The sequence below is a fragment of the Sus scrofa genome, chromosome 10 (genome assembly GCF_054392235.1).
Source record: "Sus scrofa isolate SSC_HxYL_T2T_F1_AM1 chromosome 10, Sscrofa_HxYL_maternal_Yorkshire_Landrace_v2.0, whole genome shotgun sequence".
In the NCBI taxonomy this organism is placed as follows: Eukaryota; Metazoa; Chordata; class Mammalia; order Artiodactyla; family Suidae; genus Sus; species Sus scrofa.
In genome coordinates this window covers 4,135,300-4,159,649 of record NC_139392.1, presented here as the reverse complement: position 1 = coordinate 4,159,649, position 24,350 = coordinate 4,135,300, and the positions used below count along the sequence as shown (strand labels likewise).

The following is a 24,350-nucleotide window of genomic DNA, read 5'->3' as shown; positions in this document are numbered from 1 at the left end:
CAAATGTTCTTAATTCAACTATTTATAAGAAATATGCAAAGAAATATCTTTTTCAAAGGACAACTTTTTATTGTTTACAAAATGAACAGGTTTCCAGCGGCTTTTAAACTATATCATGTTATCCTCCACAGCTCGGTTCTCAGTCCTAGTCCTTAATTGCTGGTGACAAAGACCCCGTGCCACGCCTGGCTCAGGCAACAAGAACAAGGGACAGAATTTGGAAGGTAGTGACAATGCACATTCCAGACAAATCCTGAGATTCCTGAGGTTAATTTACAGCAATATTTCTTTGATTTAATGATTCAAGCCATTGGCTTATTTATTCATCTTTTAAAGAAGTAAAACCGAGCACCAACCATGTAACAGGAAGACGGCTTGGTGCCGGATGTGTAGGCAAATGAAGCTGAATGCCAGCCACCAGAAAACTTGAAATTCAGACAATGCACAAATACACATCATAAAATGTGAAAGGCTATGAAGGATGCAAACACAACTGCTGAGATGCAGAATAACAGGAGAGAGACGATTTGGTCAGGGGACGCGCCATGGAGAAAAGTATTTATGCTGATCTGATGGATGAGAAACCCTAGCCATGAGCAGTGCAGGGGGTGCCGGCTCACAGGTAGAGGAGAAATCATGTGTAAAGACCCTAAGTTAGTGAACGGCCCGGGATACTTCAGAATCTTAAAAAAGCTGAAAGGCAATGAGCCAAGGGGTGAATGGTACAAGATTGAATTGAAGTAATAGGGCCTGGCCATGCAGGACTGACCTGTCAGGAGTGTGGCAAAGATTGGTACAGTGAGAAGGCTTATAATGGCTTTTGCAATGGAGAAACATGATCTGAATTACTTTTTTTTTTTTTTTTTTAAGTCACTTTAGCTCCAGTGACTAAAGTGGAGCTAAAAAAAAGATGGACAAGGAAGAAGCGGGGGATAAGAAAGTCATTGCTGTATTAGGGGAAAGGTGATAGGCTTGAAATACAGTTTAATGATGGAATCTACAAAATTCATGGAGTAAAGAGTGATCAAGCTCTAATCTAAAAAATTCATGGTGTAAAGAAGGAGAGGTCAAGATTTGGGGTTTAAAAAGCTTCTTATGAACATATTAAAATAATCTCAAACCAGACCATCGGCTCACATCTCTCTTAAGTGCATGTCATACTTTTCTCTTTCCTGCGTCATCTTTTTAAAATAATTCCATGTGCCCAGTGGCATGATTTTCTCATTTTTAATCATTAATTTCATACATGCCTGATGTTTCCCCATCTTTTACTAAAACTGACTTCTGTGTTGCTGGTAAGAGTGAGCGCCCTTATTGCCAGACTTGAAGAGTGTTTTCCTGTCCTAATCAACCAGAAGCAGTTCTCAAAGACACTTGTTGCTCTGGAGCATTTTATCTTCAAGTTCTGATCATTTTTGGCTTTTTGGAAATATTCCCTCCTCGTCATGAAACCTTCCCCACTGTCCTAGTTTTCTGGCCCCCACGACTATTTATAAAATGTGGTCACTAAGACAATCATTTAGTGTATGCAGCTGGTCCCACCGCTGGACTGTGGCAGCCTGGGTTCCTCCTTTGCTCAGTACTCAAGAAGCCCCCTCATCAAAGTGTCATGAATTGAACCCATACCAGCCAATTTGTATACAAGTGACATCAGGAAAAGTGCCTAAAATTTCCTAATATGTAAAATGGGGACAATGAAAGAAAATGCCTCACAGAACTGTTCTGCTACTAGAATGTGATGAATGTCACGTTCAGACATAATTTACACTTTTTAAATGTTATTTTTTTCATGATTGTCATAGTTATCATTACAAGCATCCTGACATTGGTAATATGAGCAAATAAGCAGGGCCCTGGTATACTGTACATTATTTAATTAGTTCAAATGAAAAGTGAAAGAATATCACTGCAGTATAACACTCGTGGGCTGTGCCATGTTTAAATTTAACACTGTAAGGACTCCGTCATGTTTATGAACTATATGATGTAGTTAATTAATATACAGAATATTTATTAAGGCATAATATGGCTATGGGATGTGTAGTTAGTCACTTAGTTGCCACTAAGCACATGTTTTTAAATAAATTATGGATCAACTGATGATGAATATTTTTTGGAGAGACAAGAGCAATAATGTTCATGGTCAAATGAAGTTTCTGTAAAGATTCAGAAAGAGTCCCACGAGATGGCACTTATCCTTATCAGTCACCCCTCCACCATAAAATAATGTTATAATTTCAGAAACAGTTTTATGTCATGTGGTCTTAAATATGTATCATATAAATGCAAGTTCACCTTTGTTATATAATTACACATAAATTAGACTATTTAGAAAAGTCTTCATAGATGTACTTCTGGTTTTACTACCAATGTTAAAAAGAATCTCTTTAATTAGCAAACCACCTTCACTGTCTATTAGACATCATATTAAACAGTAATTTTTTTCAGCGTCTACTTTGAAAGTCAAATCATGGATAAAATTTTAATAACAAATTATTGTAACTATTTTTCTTATTGATTATTATACATACATATAATAGTAATATATACTAAATATAAATATGTATGCCTACCTTTGGTACCAACCCAACCCAGTAAACATGCATTTATTGATCATGATATATTCATAAATAAAATATACAGAGATCTCCTATTATATACGAAGTACTATTATCCATAACTATAGTATTTATTAAATATTAAGAGAAAAACTGACACAGAATAGTTTTAATACACCAAGTAAAAGTGAATGCGGGGTTGAGAAGCCATTTTCAAAGTTCACGGTTTTCCTCGTTAAAAGCAGCACCACGCCTCCGGTGTCCCCTTTAATGACATTCAACTAGAGCGCTGACTTCCAAACCAAGTTCAGGGTCAACAGATGCAAATTATTACCTTTAGAATCGACAGAGATCCTACCCTATAGGATCTATCTTACTAAATAGGGTCTGTCCTACTATAAAGGATACTTTATAGCACAGGGAAAAATATCCAATCTCCGGGATAAACCATAATGGAAAGAAATATAAAAAAGAAGGTATGTATGTATAAGAGAGTCACTTTGCTGCACTGCAGAAATTAACACTGTAAATAAACTGCACTTTAATAAAAAAATAAATAAAAAGAAAAAACTTCAAAAACAAACAAAAAACCAAGAGTGACATAGCGTTACTTACAGTTTAGAAACGGAACAGTTGCCAAAATGTTGGATACTAGTTTAAATGAAAATGTGCGCCCTATGTAGGGAAAACGACAATAACGCATTCATTTTAAGCAAGTAAGCTTAGCCCCTTTTTTGTTGAGGCTTTGATTGATAAGTTGCACCTTCAAGCCTGTAACAAAACTTAATGTGAACTTGGCAAAACCATAAACAGCAACATGAAAAGGAGGAAGAAATTTTGAAAATACTCATTCATCCATCCTCAAACAATTAATTTTCAGAGGACGTCATTAACATCAATCTCTTCAGCTAGACTCACCTGAGAATTAAATGCTGGTAATGCATATTTCATTATCTAGCGTTTGAGTTTTTCATCTCCAGTCTAAAAAATAACCAAGAACACAAAAGCAATTAAAACATAGTTCTTGTTTAACAATTTCCTTTGCTAATTACCTTTACAAAGAATCAGTCTTTCCAACTGACATGCATTGTATATAAATTAATCTTAAAGGAACAAGAAAGTATACAGATCTAAAAAAGAAGTATTTTATTTTTCTCAAAAAAGAGTATCAATCACAAATTAAAGCATTAGCCTTAAGACTAACATTTTTCTCGGGTCCTATTTAGGAGTCAGAGGACATGGATTTATTTTGATGAAATATTAATCTTGCCGTATTTTATAGACTTTTAGACAAATCACCCTTCCAGATGTAATTACCTCAATAAAGTTAATATTCCAAATGGTAACTTTTAGATGGTAGAAAGTTACATTTGAATCTTTAAAATCTACTTGAATATGTGTCTTTATTGTTATTTTTGCAATTTCCATCTTACCCATTAAAATGTATTTTATCTTTATTATTGCTATTTGAGCTCACATGAACAATTTACCTAAACAGGAGCATCTGCATAGGAGACACACCTTTTAGTTACTAAAGTTAATCATCAGTTATAGTAGGTAAAGTACTATAAGAAACAAGCTATTGTAACAAATTCCAATTACAAAATTGTCCCCTCCCAGTAGAAGCGTCCTTTTCCACTTACAAGGGGCTTGTTCCTGGTGAGGGGTTTTCTTTCCACCAAACTGTTTCAGAAAGTCCAGTCTGGTTCAATCTCATGACTTAGTCATTTAAATCTGTAACATTCACTGGTGTCATTTTGAAATGAAGGAGATGGAGCCAGAAAATGTTAACTATTAACTAGCTGGAGTATAGATCCTTTAGCTGGTTTTCAATTAGCGGATTTCAGAGGGATGGGAAGTCAATTATTTATTTTGTTGACCAGGCAAAGGCATGGAATTGGAGAAGGCAGAAACAAACTAAACCTCTTCAGAGTGAGCTTTTCTATGAGCCGGAGTAACATAAAAATACCTCACCAGGAATACATGTGGCGTATGCGTGAAGACTATAATTCTACCACTGTCTCTTATCGCCTTTCTGTACCCCCCTTTTCTTTTCTCTTTGCGTTTTAGGGCTGCACCTGCAGCATATGGAAGCTCCCAGCCTAAGGGCTGAATCGGAGCTACAGCTGCTGCCCTACGCCACAGCCATAACAACACCAGAGTGAAGCCAGGGATCGAACCCACATCCTCATGGATGCTAGTGGGTTTGTTTCTGCTGAGCCCTGACGGGAACTCCCTCTCCTCTTTTAAGGGTGTACATTTAATAGATGATTTTGAAACCTCTTAGAGTACGTCAAACTGTAAGAGGAGATAAAACTCTAAAAATGATCATTTCCTTCCCTCAGAAATATCACAATTCAGTGGAAGCACACATTTTAAAAAACAATTATATGGACATACCTAAAACACTACCGTCGAAGGATGCGTACAATTACAGCAGCCAGAAAGGGAAATAACAAAACCAGCCTGGGTAAAAGTTAAACGGTCTCCCCTAAAGAGTCAAGCTGTTTCAACATATACTCTACTCCAGTTCAACAAACATACCCTAAATCAATGCCGATCCTGAACCCTTTTTTACCGGTTCATAAAATGAATAAGACTCGGCCTGTGTTCTCAAGCGGCTCGCACTCTAGTGGAGAGGAAAGGCACAATGAGCAGACATACGAAACGTCTTTACAAGACGTGCATCTCAGGGTCTCTGAGTGACAGGAGACAAGCCTGAGGCTCAGCTGGGGTTGGCGACCAGCCCACAAAGCCAGGGCCCCTTAATCATCAATCAGACCGCCAATCATCCCCTGGGGAAGCTGTCATGACTACCTACCCCCACCAATACGAGATGAAGGGAATTCGGCATCCGCCTCTGGCTCTAGGAAAAACAGTAAAGGGAAGCAGGTCTCCTCTGAGAACCCTTTACACACTCATTCTAGTTTGGGACGGGAGCAGAAAACCAGCCTGCTCAATGGGCCCAAAACGTGCAAACCCAATGCTTTAGTTTAAAGTGATCTCAAGTTAGCTTCTCTTAGGCACCTGATGTGATCAAAGAAAATCCTCTTTGGAGCCAAGTCTCAACGACTTTTCAGTCTTTGAGGAAGACTTTTCAAGGAACATATTTCAAGGAACAGAGGTTAATAATTAAAAATTACAATCAATATTTTTTGATTGGTTGTAACCATTGGGAATTGGCTCTGGGGAAATGGCTATGGAAAATACGTAATTTTTGGTAAATAATCTTTTGAAAAATAAAAAATATGATTATCTTGGAAAATATTGTGAGCCAATAATCATTTTGGTAAACAAAAAAGAAGTGTAAGAGAATAACAGACAAAATTCACATACATGACGATCAAGTACCATCTAACACAATGGATTTTCGGAGGGTAAAAATTGACAAAACAGAAGAGAAAGATATGTACAAAAGAAATGGCTGAGAATTTCCCAAAACAGATAGAAGGCACCAATCGGGGCAGGTGGGAAAGGGCTGCAATTCAGGGTGGCGCGTGCTCTCGGGTTCAGAGCACCCTTGGGAGTTGTGAAGAGAGGAAAGGGCCCCGGACCTTTGCCCTTCAACACTGAGTAGGCATCAGTCATGGGCTACCTACCCTTGCGAAAGGAGGGTGAGCCGGGTGAAGCAGCTCCCAAGGCCGAAGGCAGAGCCGCAGAGACAGAGGCCATCTGCAGCCAGCACCGTGGGTACACGAGGAAGGAGCGGCTCTGAAGGGGCAGTCGGGGCCTTGCCAGAGCATCCACCACAGTTACACACACTCCCCCCACACGAATGGCTCCACACAGGAACTCGGGCTGAGTTACTGGTACGCTGCTCGTATGGCCGTTAGTGTCACTGACACCGCCCTGGGTCCAGACAGGTCCTCCTGTCCTCCTGCCGACCCAAGACTACACGGGGCGGGAAACCACTACTTTGTCATCAAGGGCTTTGTAGACAATAAACAGTGTTTAACAATCATTAGGACCAGGCGGCCTCCATACACTATTAGTCCCCAATGATGAAAACCTTTGCTGACATATTCCTGGCACGCAGTCCCAAACATGTCCCCACATGGCCAAGGTTACCTATAAATTTGTCCCAAGGGCCTCTTGTCGGTGCACAGTGCAGCTCTAAATGCTTCCAGATTGTTATCTGCCGGATCCCAGCCCGTGAGTAAGTCACCCTTTAACAAATGGGCCCCCTGATGACAGGAAGCTGCTTACTTTGTTTTTTGGCCTCGAGATACCGTGTCAGTCTGGTGGGCACTGTGCCTTCTCTGTCCCCCAACGCTGCTCCAAGTTAGAATAACACAATTGTTTTGATTCCCACACTTAAGAATTACTAGTGGGTAACGACTAAGACATTGTTTCCCATCCTGAAGTTTTAATAAGTCGGGTTGTAAAAATGTATGTGAAAAGGTAACACCTGCCATTCGCTTCCTTCTCCGCCTCCTTCCCTCTTGAATGGGCGTGACTCCTGCCGCCCACGGAGCATTAGGCCTGGTCCTTGGGAGGACGAAAGGGCTTACCATGCCTGTCTCAGTACTGGGGACAGCCAGCAAAACACGACCTTCATTTCTCCAGAGAGGAGACGGAGAGAGAACAAGGAGGAATCAGCTGGAGGGCGGTGGGACCTGGTTTGTAAGAATTTCATCATCAGGTGTGAGATTTCCAGCTTCAGAGTCTCCTAAGTTGGCAACTCAGGGGAAGGACGTCGGGAAGGCCACGTGCAGGGGAGAAAAGCTCTAGTCTACACCTGGTCGTCAGGTTCAGAGACGTCGTACCCACATCCCTACTCCTCACCCACAGCCCTTTTTAATACACTTCCATCCCAAAGCCAGGAGAGCTCTTTGCACAGACTATAAGACAGGTTTTCCTGTTCAACAACAGGGGAGGCAAAGAGAAAGCGGCTGGGTTACCTGAAGCCTGGATGGAAAGGCATGGAGAGCAGATGAGTTAACGTTTTAAAAATGATCATTAACGGGAGTTCCCACTGTGGCTCAGGAGTAGTGAATTTGACTAGGATCCACGAGGATGCGTGTTCAATCCCTGGAGCCTCACTCAGCGCGGTGGGGATGCGGCCTTGCCATGAGCTGTGGTGTAGGTCACAGGCATGGCTCGGATCTGGCGTTGTTGTGGCTGCGGCAAAGGCTGGCAGCTGTAGCACCCATTAGACCCCTAGCCTGGGAACTTCCATATGCTGCGGGTGCAGCCCTAAAAAGCAAATTTATTTATATATATATAAAAAACAAGTACCTCTCATAATCTTCTCCGATGGATCTGAGTTATGGACAAAGTGGTTGATTTTACCTTTGACGTTAAAGTAACTCTTTCAGCTTTTGCTGGGTAACAAGTCATCCCAAACTCTGTAGCTTAAGGCGTCATTTTCTTTTTCCTCATGTTTTCATACTTGGTTGGGATTTTTGTCCGTTTCATCTGGGCTGACTTACGCTCTGCATTCAGTAAAGGCTCTGCTGGGCGAGCCGTTCTCCATGGCCGCAACTGCACGTCCTACCGCGGACACTGGCCATCGGGCTACCTCGACTCTCTTCGTGGGGCCTCTCCTGCTTCAGTCAACGCGTTCAGCCTCCTCATCGGGTGGATCCAATCCAGAACCTATAAGATCTCTTAAAACCCAGTTCCCACATTGGCTGTCATGTCTGCTGCATGGTGTGGACTAGACCCAGTCACAAAGCCAGGTCTAAGGATACAGAAACAGGCTCCACTGCCTGATGGAAGGAGAGATGAAGCCACCTTGCAAAAGAACACAGGAGAAACTGATGCAGGTGTCTTGGAAACGGCTGATCAAAGCGGAAAGCCTAAGGAGGAGCTAAGAGATCCAGTGGGCTTTCATTGGTGCCCAGCATGAATGGAGCAAAGCCAGCAGGCAGGGCAATGTCGTGTTGCAGTCCCAGTCTTGGGCGCTTACCAGCAAAAAAAGAGATGGAAGCATTTTGTAGAATGTGTATCTTCTCTTCAGCCATTGCTCTCTTTAAAATCTTTCAGGTTCCAAAGTCGGCCTGCACTAACGTCATTTCTCCTCCCATTCTGCATCAATGCCCTTAAGAGAGCTGAGTCTTTGGAGCCTAAATTGTTGTGACTAGGACAGTGTAAAGAGATACAGTTTCTAAGCACTTTCATACCTGGAGTTGGGGGGGGGGGGATGGAAAGGAATATATAAAAATCTCTGCTTCATTTTCTCAGTACAAATCTTTTCTTTTTCACGATTGTTAGGATTCTGAGGTTCTCAACTCTGAAATGTCAGTATTTGCAAAGACGATCAGCTTAGGATCAAAGGATAACCCAGATCTGACTCTTACTCCTGCCCCTGAGAGCTACCGTTCCATTTAAATTATTTTAGGCTGAGTTTGTGTTTCTTTCCAGAGAAACACCTTATAAGGCCTATCAACTGAATGATGGCTGTTAAATGCTAAGCATTTACTATAGATAATACAGAAGCTCTGCTCTGAAAAGGCCACTCCTGCAGATGAGGTTAACTGGCAAGTCCATAGATAGACAGATCTCACTTTTACGTGCACAAAAGGAGCACCTGGTAGACTGGGACCACAACTGGTGAGCAGTTACTTCCACCTGGGGACACTGGGGGTGAAAACAATCTTGACAGACAGTAAACTAAATATGTGCCCATCTAGCGGTAAAGGAGAAAGAACCCCAGCAAAGGCGGAGGAGTATAAACCAGAATCTACTGCACATTTAGGAGACATCTGTGGTTGAACACGGGTTGAGGTTAGGGTGAAGGAAAAAACATGAGACTGACATGGGGGGGCTGGGGGGTGCTGAGTACCCTTAAAATGTTTCGAATGTATTCTCTGCGTTAAAGACACTAGTAGCAGTGCTTATCAGAAGGAGTAAAATAATCAGATTTCAGTTTCGAAGCTGATTCTGGAGCAATGTGGGTGTGAGTTGTAGGAGAGATGAACTAGAGCTGGGAAATTAGTTACAAGACTCTTTCAGGAGAGCACGTGAAAATGCTTACTATTCTCTTGAACTAAGAGAATAGTAGAGTAAATGATGCTACAGATGAAAAAGTGGTCGTGTATGATTACCTGCCTGGGGTATCAACTCACAAGTAACTTTTCTTATCCAAACATTAAGCATTAATATTAAATGTTACTTAATGTTAAGTAATGTTAAATGACTTTCCAGAACCAGTGGCTCCTCGTGGTGTATTTTTGTTCCTAATATCTAAAGCTGGTTTAATATTTTCCCCTAGTTAACAATGAAACATCTAGTACCCGGTCAAGAGAAAAACATTCCAAGTCTGATCTCATTTACACAGCATTTCACAGTTTCATAGAACTGAAGCATCCATGACAGCAAGAGATATGACTCTACACAATCCAAAACCTACAGAGACACTTGCTGACAAACATTCACAACTTTCTCATTCTTTTGGAAACATGTAAAACCAAGCAGTGTGTATTACTGGAAAATGACAGGACTGCTTATTTTTACTGTCTAAACCTAAATGAATTATCTCAAATGGCCACCACGGTGTGAATAACTACTGCGTGGCTTCTCCATTTTGTCTTTTCTGAAGCTATTTTCCCACACAAGGGAATGAAAACTTGATACATCTAAAGCTCCAGATGGTGCCCAAAATGACCTGGTAGAGAATCAAAAATTTCGCAGACTTCTATCTTGCAATAAATTCTTTTCAAATAAGCAGAGTGCAAATTTACTTGTAATTGGATACAGACATCCACCCACACCCACACCCACAAAGACCTGTGAATACTTTTCAATGTTTTAGTTTACCTTAGGATGAAAATCAGGAAAAACCGATTCAAAGTTTACATAGCAATACAAGCAAATATCACAAAGAAGAATCTAACTAAATGTCAGAGATTTCAGAAGACAGACAGTCTGGTGACTTAGAATGATTACATTCTTTTAATTATACACATCATATATAATTATGATAATTATATTCTAATGTTATAATGATTTAACTAATTAGAATAAAATTTTTAAGAAAAGATAAAAATTGCTCTGTAAAAGCTATACAAGGAGGTCCCACCGTGGCTCAGCAGTAAAAAACCTGACTAGTATCCATGAGAATTTGATACTTGGCCTCGCTCAGTGGGTTAAGGGTCTGGCGCTGCCATGAACTGCAGTGAAGGCGACAGATGTGGCTTGGATCCTGTGTGGCTGTGGCGAAGGTGTAGGCTGGCAGCTGCAGCTCCCATTCAACCCCTAGCCTGGGAACTCCATCTGCCACAGGTGGCAGGTGTGGCCATAAAAAAAAAAAAAAAGCTATACTGCAGCTGATTAAAGAAGAGAAGTGATAAATAATTCATGGCAGAAAGAACAGCTTCCGAAAAAGGACTTTAAGTAGGCTGGTGAAGGCAATGACGTGGATGGATAGAGAGGAAGAGAAGAAGTAAAGGGGACTTGGCTTGAGTATTAGGCTCCCCTGGCTACTTCGGTAAGATTGACTGGTGGTCACTAGAGATCTGTCTACATGGGGATGCTTCATAACTCTTATGTCTCTTACGATGGGCAAAATGCAAGCGACATCCAAAGTACAGTATTTCTGTTTAGAAATTCTGTCTAAAACGTGACAGTGCTACAGATACACTGGTGCCATAAAGGACCGTTTGGTTACCAACAATAATGTAGGCATTGCTCTCAACAGACTGCAAAGGCCTCCTCAAGGACACTGACGCAGGTGTTTCTCACAGTAACTCTCTGAAGTGGGCAGGACTGTTTCACAGCCCTCATCATCAGAAAAGGAGAACCCATTTCTCAAGTTCACACAGTTCACAAGCTACACAGAACTCCTGCCCGGGCTTTCACAGAACAAACTTTCTGCCCCGTGTGAGGCCATGAATCTTAATAACTGACCAAAATTTAATAGAAAAATTGGAGAAATACAAATGAACATATTGGCTATTGAGGGATTAAGTGCTTTTCCATATACCAGTAATCAAAGTCCGTGGATACCTGTCGATGGCAGAAATCTCAGAAATTCGGGAGACAGGAAACCAAGTCAAGGTCGAGAACAAAAGTATTCAGATTTTCTGAATGGAGGAAATTTTAAAAATCTCTCAGCATTAAACACATATGAATAAATAAATCAGAAGTACATTAAAGCTAATATGTACTAACCTCTATTGTGCTTAATTTTCACAGTAAACATTTATTAGCCAGGTTACACTCTGCACTCAATGAGAAGTTACTGTGGTATATTATTTAACTGCACGACACAGGGATAATTATGTAGCAGGTGTTCAATGTGATAAATAAAACATATATTTAATAGCACTTGATTAATAAAGTTTAAAATGATGTAACTAATATTCAGAAAATTTTAAATATTTGCCCCAAATCTCACAGTTGGGCTTTAAAATAACTCTGGCCTTGGAAGAGACTCAGAGCCAGGGAAGCCAGTAAAATCACATCCGGATTCCTGACCCACAGAAGCTGTGACTTAATAAAATGTCGTTTTAACTACCAAGTTTTGAAGTAATCTGCTACAAAGCAATGTATAGCTAATACATAGGACAAAACACAAGCTTCAATAACTTTTTACATCAGAAAGAATGTGTTCTAAGGTCAAAGTGGAAATAAAGCAGAAATCAGTAACAGAAAGAGAGCTAAAAGTCACCAAAAGTTTGGAAAACAAACACACAGCTAAATAATCCTCAAGTCAGAGTAGAAAAAACAATAAAGATTAGAAACACGTTAAAAAAATTAGGAGTTCCACTGTGGCTCAGCTGGCTCAGCGGTTAACGAACCCCACTAGCATCCATGTCCATGAGGACGTGGGTTTGATCCCTGATCCCGCTGAGTGGATTAAGGATCCGGCATTGCCTGAGCTGTGGTGTAGGTTGCACACTGGGCTCGGACCCCAAGTTGCTGTGGCTGTGGTATAGGCCGCACCTTTGCTCTGATTCAACCCCTAGCCTGGGAATTTCCACATGCCCTGGGTACGGCCCTAAAAATAAGACCAAAAAAACCCACTGAAAACATTAAAGGCTTACATGGTATCAATGCATGAGACTTGGATGCCAAGCTTTGCCTGTATAAATGACAAAACTATACTGGTCTGTGCCTGCAAATACACACTAATAACACCTGGAATCTTGTGAAAAAAAAAAAAATCTGTTTTAAACTCTTGGAAGTGGGGCCGGGATCCAAGGGAAAGCATGTGTACACTCAGCCGGACCTCTCTTGTCCTCTTTTGAGGCAACCTAACTTTGATGTGGTGTGAATTTTATTATCATGTACTGAATACTATCTCTTCTTTCTTTCCATTTACAAGGAGAAGCACAAGAATTAGGTACGTATAACTAAAAACAAGATTTAAAGACAGGTCACTACTACAGATACACAAAGATGTAAAAGCTATTGTTAGGATCCTATGCAAATTAAGCACTAGTTTAAAATGTTCCCACAAAGAAAACATCAGGCACAGATGGCTTTCAGGCTACGTCTACAAAACTTTCACAGAACAGATTGTTCCAATATTACAAACTCTTCCAATAAATAAGAAGAAAAGAAATATTCCCAAACTCATGTTGTGCTTAACTCAAGATCAGAACTAACAAAGACACCATAAGAATAAAAGTTAAAGGCTACTTAATATAGATATAAACATCTTTTAATAATTTGCAGACTAATAAGGTAAATAACGTGTGTCAGGGTATATGTGTATTTTATATATACGTATTTATGGATGAATGTAGTTCTAGTATTTCGCTTATACATGTATTTCCAACATCCTAGCTGGGGATACAAATTGAAAATATTTATTTCTAAATATCCACATTCGCCCATGTGCAGACTAAACATATGTAGTCAAGTCATAACACACATACGTTTCTTGATATTAAGCAAGGTAGTTGGAGCCATTAAAAAGAAAAGAATAATACTGAGATTTATATTGTGTTACTGTGACTAGTGGTATAAATTCAAATTGTTTATAAATACATCTAAACATGCTTTAAATATACTTCATAAGACTTAAAAGCTATATTAAGACCAAAATTTTGAATAGAGTTTCAACATAATAATTACTAATGAAAAGCAGATATCATTAACAATGAAATCTATCAAACACTTAAGAAATCCAATATTTATTTTGCTCCATCTCTAGACTTTGTCTTTTTTTTTTTAGGGTTGCAAGTGTGGCATATGGAAGTTCCCAGGCTAGGGGTCCAGTCAGAGCTATAGCTGCCAGCCTACACCACAACCACAGCAACGTCGAATCTGAGCCACATCTGCGATCTATACCACAGCTCACGTAAACATCAGGTCCTTAACCAACCGATCGAGGCCAGGGATCGAACCGCATCCTCACGGATGTCAGTCGGGTTTGTTTCTGCTGAGCCACAACGGAACTCCCTTGTCTCATTTATTTAACTGAGAACAGCTTTTGATAAGAATAATGGAATAACACTTTTCCAATACTACTAAAATGTCCATGTATGAGTTGAAAGTGCTTGCATAAAATCATGATAATATTTTTTCTGAAATAATACTCCTATATTTCCAAAACAGAATATTAAAAGTCATCTTCGTATCATTGATATATATTGATAAATATTGATAAATAACATAATTACAATTAGAAAACAAGTATAATTGACAAATAATTTTTTGAAATTTTAATGAGTCAAAAATACGTACAGACCTACCTTGGAGATATTGTAGGTTTAGTTCCAGACAGCAATAAAACAAATATTGCAATAAAGCAAGTCACATGAAAGTTTTGCCTTCCCAGGACAGATACAAGCTATACTTACAGAAACTTAGTGTGCACAAGCATTGTGCCTTAAAAAAAGGACCTACTTTAAAGAATACTTTATTGCTGTATAATGCCAAAAGAATTACAACAGTAACATCAACAATCACTGTTCACAAACAAAAAATACGAAAGTTTGAAATATTGCTAGAATGAACAAAATACAACACAGAGACACAAAGTGAGCAACTGCTGTTGGCAGCCCAATGCTGATAGACTTGCTCTATGCAGGATTGCCACAAACTTTAAATTTCTAAAGAAGGCAGTATCTGCAAAGCTCCAAGTGAGGCATGAATAAAGGAGGTTTGCCTGTCTGTGCTCATTCTCCTGCTGCAATTGCAGGGAGGAGGAGACGCGTTCCTGCTCTACCGGGGAACAACGAGGGCCTGGCCTCTGTTCTTGAGGGCCTCCCAGTTTCACGGCGGTACCAGAGAGCACACAGCTCCGTCCCTCCACCGTCTCCCAGAAGGAAGGGAAGTTGACTTGGGCTTGGGAACATTTAAGGACTCGCGCTAGACCTTATTTTTAAAAGCCTCGTAGTTCTAAAAAGCCTACACAAGACAAATAAACCTCGCTTGCTCTTGGCTTCCTTCTGTTTGTTTTCCCCTTGATGTGATTTTTCTCAGACTTTCTTTTTTCCTCATTAGAATGGAGAGATACGGAGGACAGCACAGGAGTGAGAAATCGGAGAGCAGGCAGAAACGAACATGCTTGATCTGCTTTCGTTCTGGGCCTCGGGCCCATTTTCTAACCCTGAGCTAAAATGAAAACTGCCCTGGGTCACGAGTACTAACAGCTCCCTTCTCCCTTCCTGCAGCCTCGTCCTCGCACAGACACCCCTTTGGAGGGGCTCCCAAGTTTGCAGGCAGACAACACCTCAGGAGAGGATTCAAGGAGCAAGGGTTTTATGCCCAGAAACATCCCACTTCATCTCTTCATGCACTTCCATAGCAAAAGACAAATGTGGATGAGTAAAAACGGCCACGCAGAGGAAGAATAATGTCCGAATAGACTACAAGATAAAGGGAGCCCAAGATGCTCTGCAGAATCCATCGGAAGCACCAAACGGAGCCACGAGACAGCAGCAGCCGACAAAACCCACCTGTAGGTAATGCATTTGGTCTATAGCCAAACAAAATACGACTTTACGGGATAATGTGGGGCTGGGGGGGGGGACCAAAAGGAAGGCGGTAGAATTAGTGCGTGTGTGAGCGCATGCACACGTCAGTGTGTGTGTGCCTTTATGATGTTATTGAGTTAATTTGTCTCAATGCATTTTCTACAGTAAGACCTCATCTACCTGCTTCCGACATTATGAATGACTTTCATTATCTCTCATACCGGATTCTGCTTCCCCCGTCCCCAGAACTCCTGCAAAGAGCTCAGGGAAAGCAGCTGTTTGCACTGCTACCCTTCCTGTCACCCCTTGAACCTGGCCAACACCATCCCTCTCTCCCTAAAGCTTCTCCCACGAGAGCCATCAACAATGTCCATGCTGCCGAGTCTGATGGTAGGGTCTCAGTGTTCATTTCTCTCAATTCTTCAGCAGACTCTGACACAGTTGCTGGCTTCCTCTGGAAAAGGTATTCCCCACCCCCCCTTCCTATTTCTCCTCAATGCTGGGGCAACTCCCTCTCGGTCTCTTTTATCTCTGCAGTCATTCTGTTGATCTACCCACCCGAGTTGCAGGGCCTCAGACCCCACCTATACACTGACATTTCCCAAACTTACGTTTTCCCCCGAGCTCTCTCCGAGGCCACTTTCATACTTGATGTTTTTCATCGGATACTGAAATAGAAGCCTGAGACAGGACACGTCAAAACTGCCCTCGATTTCTAGAACAGGACCTTCCGCAAGGAAACGCTGCTTGTCCAGTGTTCTTCACTTGGACAAAGAGCCCCACTGCTTACACACTGGCCAGGCCTAGAACCTTGACTTTCTTGACTGTTCTTCTTACCCGGATCCCTTATATATTCCCCATAAAACTCCACTGACTCCAGCTTCAAAATAGCTGAAAAACAGCCACCTCTTAGAAAGCCCACCACAGCCCTCTACTCAAAGCTTCGTTTCCTGGTTCACGGACCTCAAAACCCTCCAGAATGGTTTCCCTGTGTCTCTTCTTCCCATTCTACATACTTGCTCTCCGTGTTTGCTCTGGAGCTGATAAAAGTTACTGAAGAAAATGCATCTAGACAGAAACCTAACATCCTCCACAAAAAATAGGTCCAAGTACAATACAGGCCTAAATGGAGAAACAACACCGTATTTCACAATGAAATGCCTGTGCGGTAGGTTTGTGAACGACTCCTCTACTTTGCTATTTGATCCCTTTTCCTTAATTCCTTTTTCTTTCTGTTCCTTGAAAATGCATACATTTGATAGCTAATTTGGAAACTTCTTAGGGTGAGTAAAACTGGGAGCACGTGCTGTCTGATGCACTGGCACGAGTCTACGAAGAAGAGAAAGAGCAGTGAAGCAAAGAGTCCCTCGTGAATCCCTTCCTAGAGAAAGAGACAATACATACCTACATTAACATGAAATACATATTATACATATAATACATTTTCATCGTGAAAAAACCGTGGGGGATACGATGATATTGGACACTCCTTCAAACCAGGGAAACTCTATTGAGATGATCTGGGGTGGAGGCATGAAGGAAGGAAAGAGGAAACTCATGCAAACAGAAAGGCAACCGAATTCCAGGTAGAAAGAGCAGCAGAGGCAAGAGCCCCGAGGTGGGACAGGCTTGATGTGTTTCGAAAAGGCAGAGACTGGTGTAGCTCAAGAGGCACTGAAGCCAGAAGAGGTGGAAAAGGAGAGCTGAGCCTCGGGGTCCGACACAGCCGGGAGGGGGGGCACGCAGATTTTTCAGTGGGGCACCGACTGTGAGAGCTGTGAAACCAGAGAACATACCGGATCCATTACAGCAGGTGAGTATATGACTTTAACAGTCTTTTACCAAAATGAACAGGTTCTCCCTTGCAGAGCACTTCAGCTTTACAGGAAAATCACCTGGAAGGTTCAGAGTTCCTGCCCCTTCTTACCACCTCGAATTAGCGTGGTACATTAGTTATAACTGATGAGTCAACACTGACAGATCAATATGAAGTTCAGAGTGCACTGTAGGATTCATTCTTGTGCTAAAAACTTTGTGGGCTTTGACAACGGACAAAGGCACATACCCGCCATTCTAATATCATACAAAATAGCTTCAGTGCCTCCACAATCTCCCAGGCTCCACCTCTTGGTCCCTCACCCCAAGTCCTGGTGGCCACCCATCACTTGCCGTCTCCAATGTTCTGCCTTTGCCAGCAGGACGTGTCAGCATTATAGACTGTGAAGCCTTTTTCGACTGGCTTCTTTCACTCATACTAGGCATTTAAAGTTCCTCCATGGCTTTTTGTTGCTTTGTAGCTCATTTCTCCTTATCACTGAATAATGTCCCATTGTATAGCTGTATTATAATTTGCTAATCTATTCACATGCTATGGGACTATTCTGGCTGTTTCCAAGTTTGGGCAGCTATGAGTAAAGCTGCTCTTCATATCTGTGTGCAGACTTGTGTGTGGTCATAAGTGTTCAACTCACTTGAGTAAATATTAGGGAGTGAGATTCCTACAACATATGAAAATAGCCAAACTATCCCCAGGTAGCTTTGCCAGGATCATCTCATTAGAGTTGCCTTGATTTAAAAGTGTCCAGGATAATTTTATCCCCCATCCATTTCATGTTTTTTCAATACTCATTTTAGGATCTTGCATTCCACATTCATCTGTGTATCCGTTGTCATTTCACTAAGAAGGGATTTATGAAAGACTGTTGTGTTCACTGCTCTAGCTCCACGTCATAGATTTGTGCCAGTCAGTCAGAGAGCAGGCCCTCCCTAAAATACTGGTAGAGGAAGTGATTAAAAGACTTGCAGGGAATCATTCTGAAATATTTTGAAAACTTCTATACATACACCCAAGTTAAAAAGTATGACAAATCCCCATTTACCCACGACCAGGCTTGAAGAATTGTCCACATTTTGAAGAGAGTCATTAAATACAGGACATCTATTATTTTCATGACAGTTCATTTTATCAACTTCTTTTAATGTGAGCAAATGGTCTGTAGAAAAGACAAAAAAAAAAAAAAATCATGTGGCAAAAAGGCATCCACTGCATCAATATAACAAACCCTATATAAACAGAATAACCTGAGTCATTATAAAGCACCACATGGAAGGATATTAAAGCATTCTCACATTCTCCCTTGTCAACAACAAATAAAACAGCAGATTAGACACACAGTTCCAAAAAGTTCTCATGACTTGCTCTTCTTCATTTTACACATTTATTTATTCGACTTCCTTTAGGGCAGTGCTTTTATCTTCACCCTTTTCAATTTCTCATATCTCTGTGGTGTTCTGTTCAAAGGCTTCCTGCAACCTGAATCTTTGGCACTATTTCTGCCTAAACAGTTTGACCTTCGGTCCCAGCTTTTTTAGTTTATCTTATCAGCTAAGCTTGTGCCTCACTGAAACCCTTTCATAATTGGTCTAGAGACAATTTTCTACACTTGTGCCATCTCATGATTTAAAACATTACTGCAGCTTTAAAATATAATGCACAGAAAGAATATATAAATGGCACTCTTTCTACTTGTGTGGTCATGGAACTGTTTCAAGAATGAACTTAACCTTATTACCATGCCTTGCATTTGCTTACAAAATTACGTTGAAATCATGACTACAGACTTTAGTCAGACATCCCTACCCGTTCTTTCGGAATGATGTTTAACTCAGAGATCCTAATAATAACATGCTTTTGTCAACAAGCATTTACTGATTTTGTGTTTGTGCCAAGCATTCTTCTAAACAACAGACAGAGTAGCACAAGGTATGTGAGGTCCTTGCCTCATATCATCTTATATTCTAGTGGACTACTGTGAAGTTTCACCAAAGTTAAGTAATTAGTCTCAACAGCCTGCCCTCTTACCTAAAACACGAGCCATATAGTTCTTAAGATATTTTGTTTGGCCATTCAAGTGGGTGTGAATGAAAGAAACGGCAAGCTCATTCCTCTTTATCAAATTGCTACCATTTAGTGCAGGCTATAAAGGATTAATTTTAGGAAATCCACACCAAACTATTTGCTTTCATCTAAAACCCATTCAATTCGACTGGGGTTTAAGAACTTAAGTCTGCGTTAAAAAAAAAAAAAAAAATTAAGTCATTGCAATAAGGCAAGCAAAAGAAACAAAAGCTATACAGGCTAGAAAGGAAAACTGAATGTTTCTATTTGCATATAAGATTGTGCTGATAGGAGTTCCCATTGTGGCTCAGCAGGTTACAAACCTGACTGGTATCCATGAGGATGCAGGTTTCATCCCTGGCTTTGCTCAGTGGGTTAAGGATCCAGCGTTACGGTGAGCTGTGGTGTCGGTCACAGACATAGCTTATTGCTGTGGCTGTGGTGTAGGCTGGCAGATACAGCTCTGATTCAACCCCTAGCCTAGGACATCCATATGCCACAGGTGTGGCCCTAGAAAGCAGGAAAAAAAAAAAGATTGTGCTGATAAAGAGTCTTAAGGACCCCATAAAAAGTTATTAGAACTAATATGCAAATTTAAAGAGGTCAACAATTATAAAGTATACAAAAATCATGTCTATGTATTAATCAAAAACTGTTGACAATTAAAACGTAAAATGCCAAAAACATGAAATAACTACAAGTAGGTTTAACCAACTATATAGAGGCAAGACCCTAAAAAGCAGGAAAAAAAAAAAAGAGTAGCCAAAACAACTCTTAAAAGAGCAGATTTTGAAAACTTTTACCACGTGATTCTAAAAGGACAGTAATCAAGCCAATACACTACCAGTGTAAAAAGAGGCACATGTATCACTGGCACAAAACAGCATCCAGATGTAGATCCAGTTGTTTTTTGGCAGGGATGCCAAGGCAATTCCACGGTGAAGAATCGGTCTCTTCCGTATTTTAAATGTTGCTGCAACAATAACATGAAAAAAACAACATGAAAAATAAACCTCAGCCCTCATCTTGACTTACACACAGATGTTATCCCCAAATAAATCATAGACCTAAATACAAAAGCTACAACTACAGAACTTCTAGAACAGGGGTTCTCAACTGGGGCCAGTTTTGCACACACACCCCCACCACCACCCCTAGATATTTGACAGTGTCTAGAGAAAACCCCAACTTAGAATATCTGGCCCAAAATGTCGGTGAAGCTGAGAATCCCTGTTTGGAAAGAAAAATAACAGGAGAAAATACGTGTGAACTTAGGCATAGGAAATGACTGCTTAATATGACACACAGAACATGAATCATAATACAAAAAATAATGTATGAAACAATCAAAATCAAACACTCTGGTCTTTAACAGATACTGCTAAGAAAATGCAAAGATAAGTCAAACAAAATTCGAAGAAATCTTCATTCTAATATATCTATCAAAACATATGTATCCTTAATATATAAATAACTTTTCGAGTCAATGGATATAAGATTTGAATAGGTATTTCAAAAACAAAACATATGAATGGTCAACGAGCATATTAAAGTGTGAAAGATAATATTAGCCATTAAAGAAATGTGAATGAAAATCATAATGCAGTATCACTAAACACACATCATAATATCTAAAATTTAAAAAAAAGACTGACCATATAAATTATTGGGAGGATATGTAGCAACCAGAAAACTCATACTTTGCTGATGGGATGCAAAATAATGCAGCCACTCTGTGAAACAGTGTATCATTAAAGTTTCTTATATATTTAAACAAACTTATTTTTACCACAAGACCCCCAGGTATTTATACAAGGCAAACAAAAACATATGCCCACACAAGCACCTGAACAGCAGCTTTATTCATAATAACTCAAAACTAGAAACAACCAAACTTGTCTATCAAAAGCAGAATGGATAAATAATTCTGGTATATGCTCCATATGATGACGCTATTCAGCAATAAAGGAAAAAAACTATTCATCAATGTATTAAAGGGGATGAATCTCAAAAACTCTCTGAGTAAATACACCAGTCTCAAAAGAGTGCACAGCATAGGAATGTGTTGACATAAAGTCCTAGGAAAAAAGGTAGGTCAGTACTTGCTTCGTGCAGGGTTTTGAAGGAGGTTACCCTTGGTAAGAGAAAACTTTTTTGGGGGTGATGGACATGGGTCCACAGTAGAAACAGATGTCACAGGCACTTATCAACATTTTTTGCATGTTAAATAGTTATGTTTTATTGTTTTTAAATAAGATTTCAGTAAAATTAATTTTGAGACTCCTAGACACTGAAGCTCAATCTTAGTTTTATGCATATTAGAACATTCTTTACTCTCACTCTTGAGGGAATCTACAAAATTGTCAGATAAAAAGATCTTGATCTGATGCATGATGCACAGTGGCTCTGCAGTAAATCTCAAATCATCTTTTCAAAAGGAGGAAATTATTTGCAAATCCCAAACCTAAAAAGTACCGTATTAAAAGAATACCACAAAAAGAATACAGAAGTGAGTGTAAATGGACAGCACCCTTACACGAGGCCTATTACTGCTTATTAGGAGATGCTTTCCGAGCTCTGCCTCATTGTCTGTAAACCGAAGAGCAGGGCACTAAATGCAAGGCTATACTTGGGGCCAAAGTTACTGGCTTACTGATGTGATCCCTCAGCAGGAAGAACTCGGTATTCCAGACGCCTGTGGAAGCTCATGACTCTTGCTTTTACGGACTGTGAGTGGGGTACCTACTGCTTTTTCCTTAGAAACCATGGGGAAGGACCAACAGCAGGGCTGGTTTCAGGCAGACGCTCCCAAACAAAAGGAGAAAGTCAGTACTGACTGGAGTAAGGTCCTGGGCTTACAGGGACCTGGAAAACACCCGGTTTGGAAGGAACAAGTTAACTCCAACGCAGGCGAAGGCAGACGTGGCGGAGGAATCCGAGTGAAGGGTCTGAGCCTTTGAGAAGGAAGTGCCTTCCCACACAAGCCTCCTGCCTTGGGGACAAACGGAGGGCAAATCCCTTTCAAACCTCACAGACAGACCGAACATAATCGCACAGTTGAGTTTTAAGTAGCTGTACTGAACTGAGGGTTACGATATGACTCTATAACGTGATGTACCTAATATCACAGATTTGTGATGTTAGGAAGACGGAGTCATAGGTGTTTACGATTTTATGGTCACAGAATCCTGAAAAATAATTCTGCTAGGATGAACTTAAGCATTATTCCTATTTAGATAAAAGATTTTAAGTATATTAGCGCATTCCTAAAAATCTGTATTGTTAATCTATAAGTATGCCTTGCTAGTTTTCAAATATCATCAGTTAAGTGTTGATTTTAATTGTATTCAAAATCTTTATAGAATTGCCTTATATAGCTCGTTTCTATTGCTCTTATTTTTATATTTTGTTAGCTATACAGTATAAATCGGTACTTTTCTCTAGCAATACGTCTAATCACAGCAGGAATGGAAGCAGCCTACTAAATATCATCAATCTCCATTAATGCAAATCATAAATACATTAGATATATGATGCTGCTTCCACAGCAAGCCAATTTTAGTATTTTTCAGAACTAGTTTATAAAATTGACCCATGTGTTTCATAATACACAGCATTACATATAGCTATCTGTCCATATGTACAGCAGGTCATTTAAAAATCACCTTACCTATAACCAATAATAGTCTTTATTTAGCAAGGCAATACCCTCAGGTCTTTATATTGATCACTTCACAAAAGAAGAGCAGAAAATGAAAATCAGATGGTAGAATTTCCAAGAATAAAACAGTATTGTTTTAGACTTGAATGCAAGCAGTATGTTAGACACAATTTAAACAGATAGACCGAGTGATTAAATAAGAGTTAGGGTTAGGGTCTATGGCTTTTAATTCCTAGTCCATTATTTCTCTATTAAATAAATTCCTATGGAATTTGTTTATGCATTCACTGATTTCTTCATCGTCCGTCCAGCAATTATTTTCTCAAGTTACATTTATTGAGTACCTTCTATTTTTTTTTTCCAGAAACTGTGTTGGGACCTTCATTAATCATCTATCAGAGGTGCCAAATAAGTACACAGTCAAGCACAACCGCTTCCACAAACAGGACTGTCGGGAACAGGCAGGGGACACCGCACCTACTCTGAGCGGTGCCCAGGATGGAGGTACTCTCCCTCTGGGGTGAGAGATGAAAACTGCCAGTGATGGCAAGGGAACAGCTTGCATCTGGGCATACAGAGAGGCAGGGCAAGTTGGGAAGCTTAGCACCCTGTAGGCAAAGATATATATTGCAATTTTAAAACCTACGCAGCTCACTACGGATGGAGTCTTGATGGACTTGAGGGATAAGGAAGGGTTATGTCTGAAAAATGTAAAAAGGAAAATAGATCAGGTGTTACTTAACTTTTATGTTTAGGTACATTGTAACATTTTGAAATGCGGAGTTCCCATCGTGGCTCAGTGATTAAAGAATCCGACTAGGAACTATGAGGTTTCGGGTTCGATCCCTGGCCTTGCTCAGTGGGATAAGGATCCGACCTTGCCGTGAGCTGTCGTGTAGGTTGCGGATGCGGCTTGGATCCTGAGTTGCTGTGGCTCTGGCGTAGGCCGGAGGCTATAGCTCCGATTGGACCCGTAGTCTGGGAACCTCCGTGTGCCACAGGGGCAGCCCTAGAAAAGACAAAAAATAAAATGGATAAATAAATAAAAATAAATAATGCCAATCCATCTCACACATTTTTAAAAGGCTATCTAAAACTTTTCATCAAATTTTTAAAAATACAAAGCCAAACACTTCCAGAGTTTATATATGATGATATTTTGAAATAAAATGGTTATATATCAGTAGTACCTAATGTAATCTAAATACTAGGGAGAATCATCCATCATCATTTATTTAGAAAATACATGGACAAGCTCTATTTAATGGGAAGTTAGATTTCATTCTATTTTTCTCCTTAAAGTTATTTTTCAATTTTATACTTTGCAGATTTTCTGTTTAATATAATATTCTTCAAAGACA

General features: G+C 40.2%; 1 protein-coding gene across 1 annotated transcript in view; it reads right to left on the bottom strand.

Moving 5' to 3' along the window:
* LOC102158399 (uncharacterized) overlaps positions 1-24,350 on the bottom strand; it is a 131,078-nt gene that overhangs the window by 2,331 nt on the left and 104,397 nt on the right. The window contains exons 5-6 of the mRNA XM_084980980.1: positions 20,173-20,301; positions 18,310-18,423 (exon numbers count right to left, since the gene is read on the bottom strand). Coding sequence (XP_084837106.1) covers positions 18,310-18,423; positions 20,173-20,301 — 243 coding nt within the window. The remainder of the gene's footprint in view (positions 1-18,309; positions 18,424-20,172; positions 20,302-24,350) is intronic.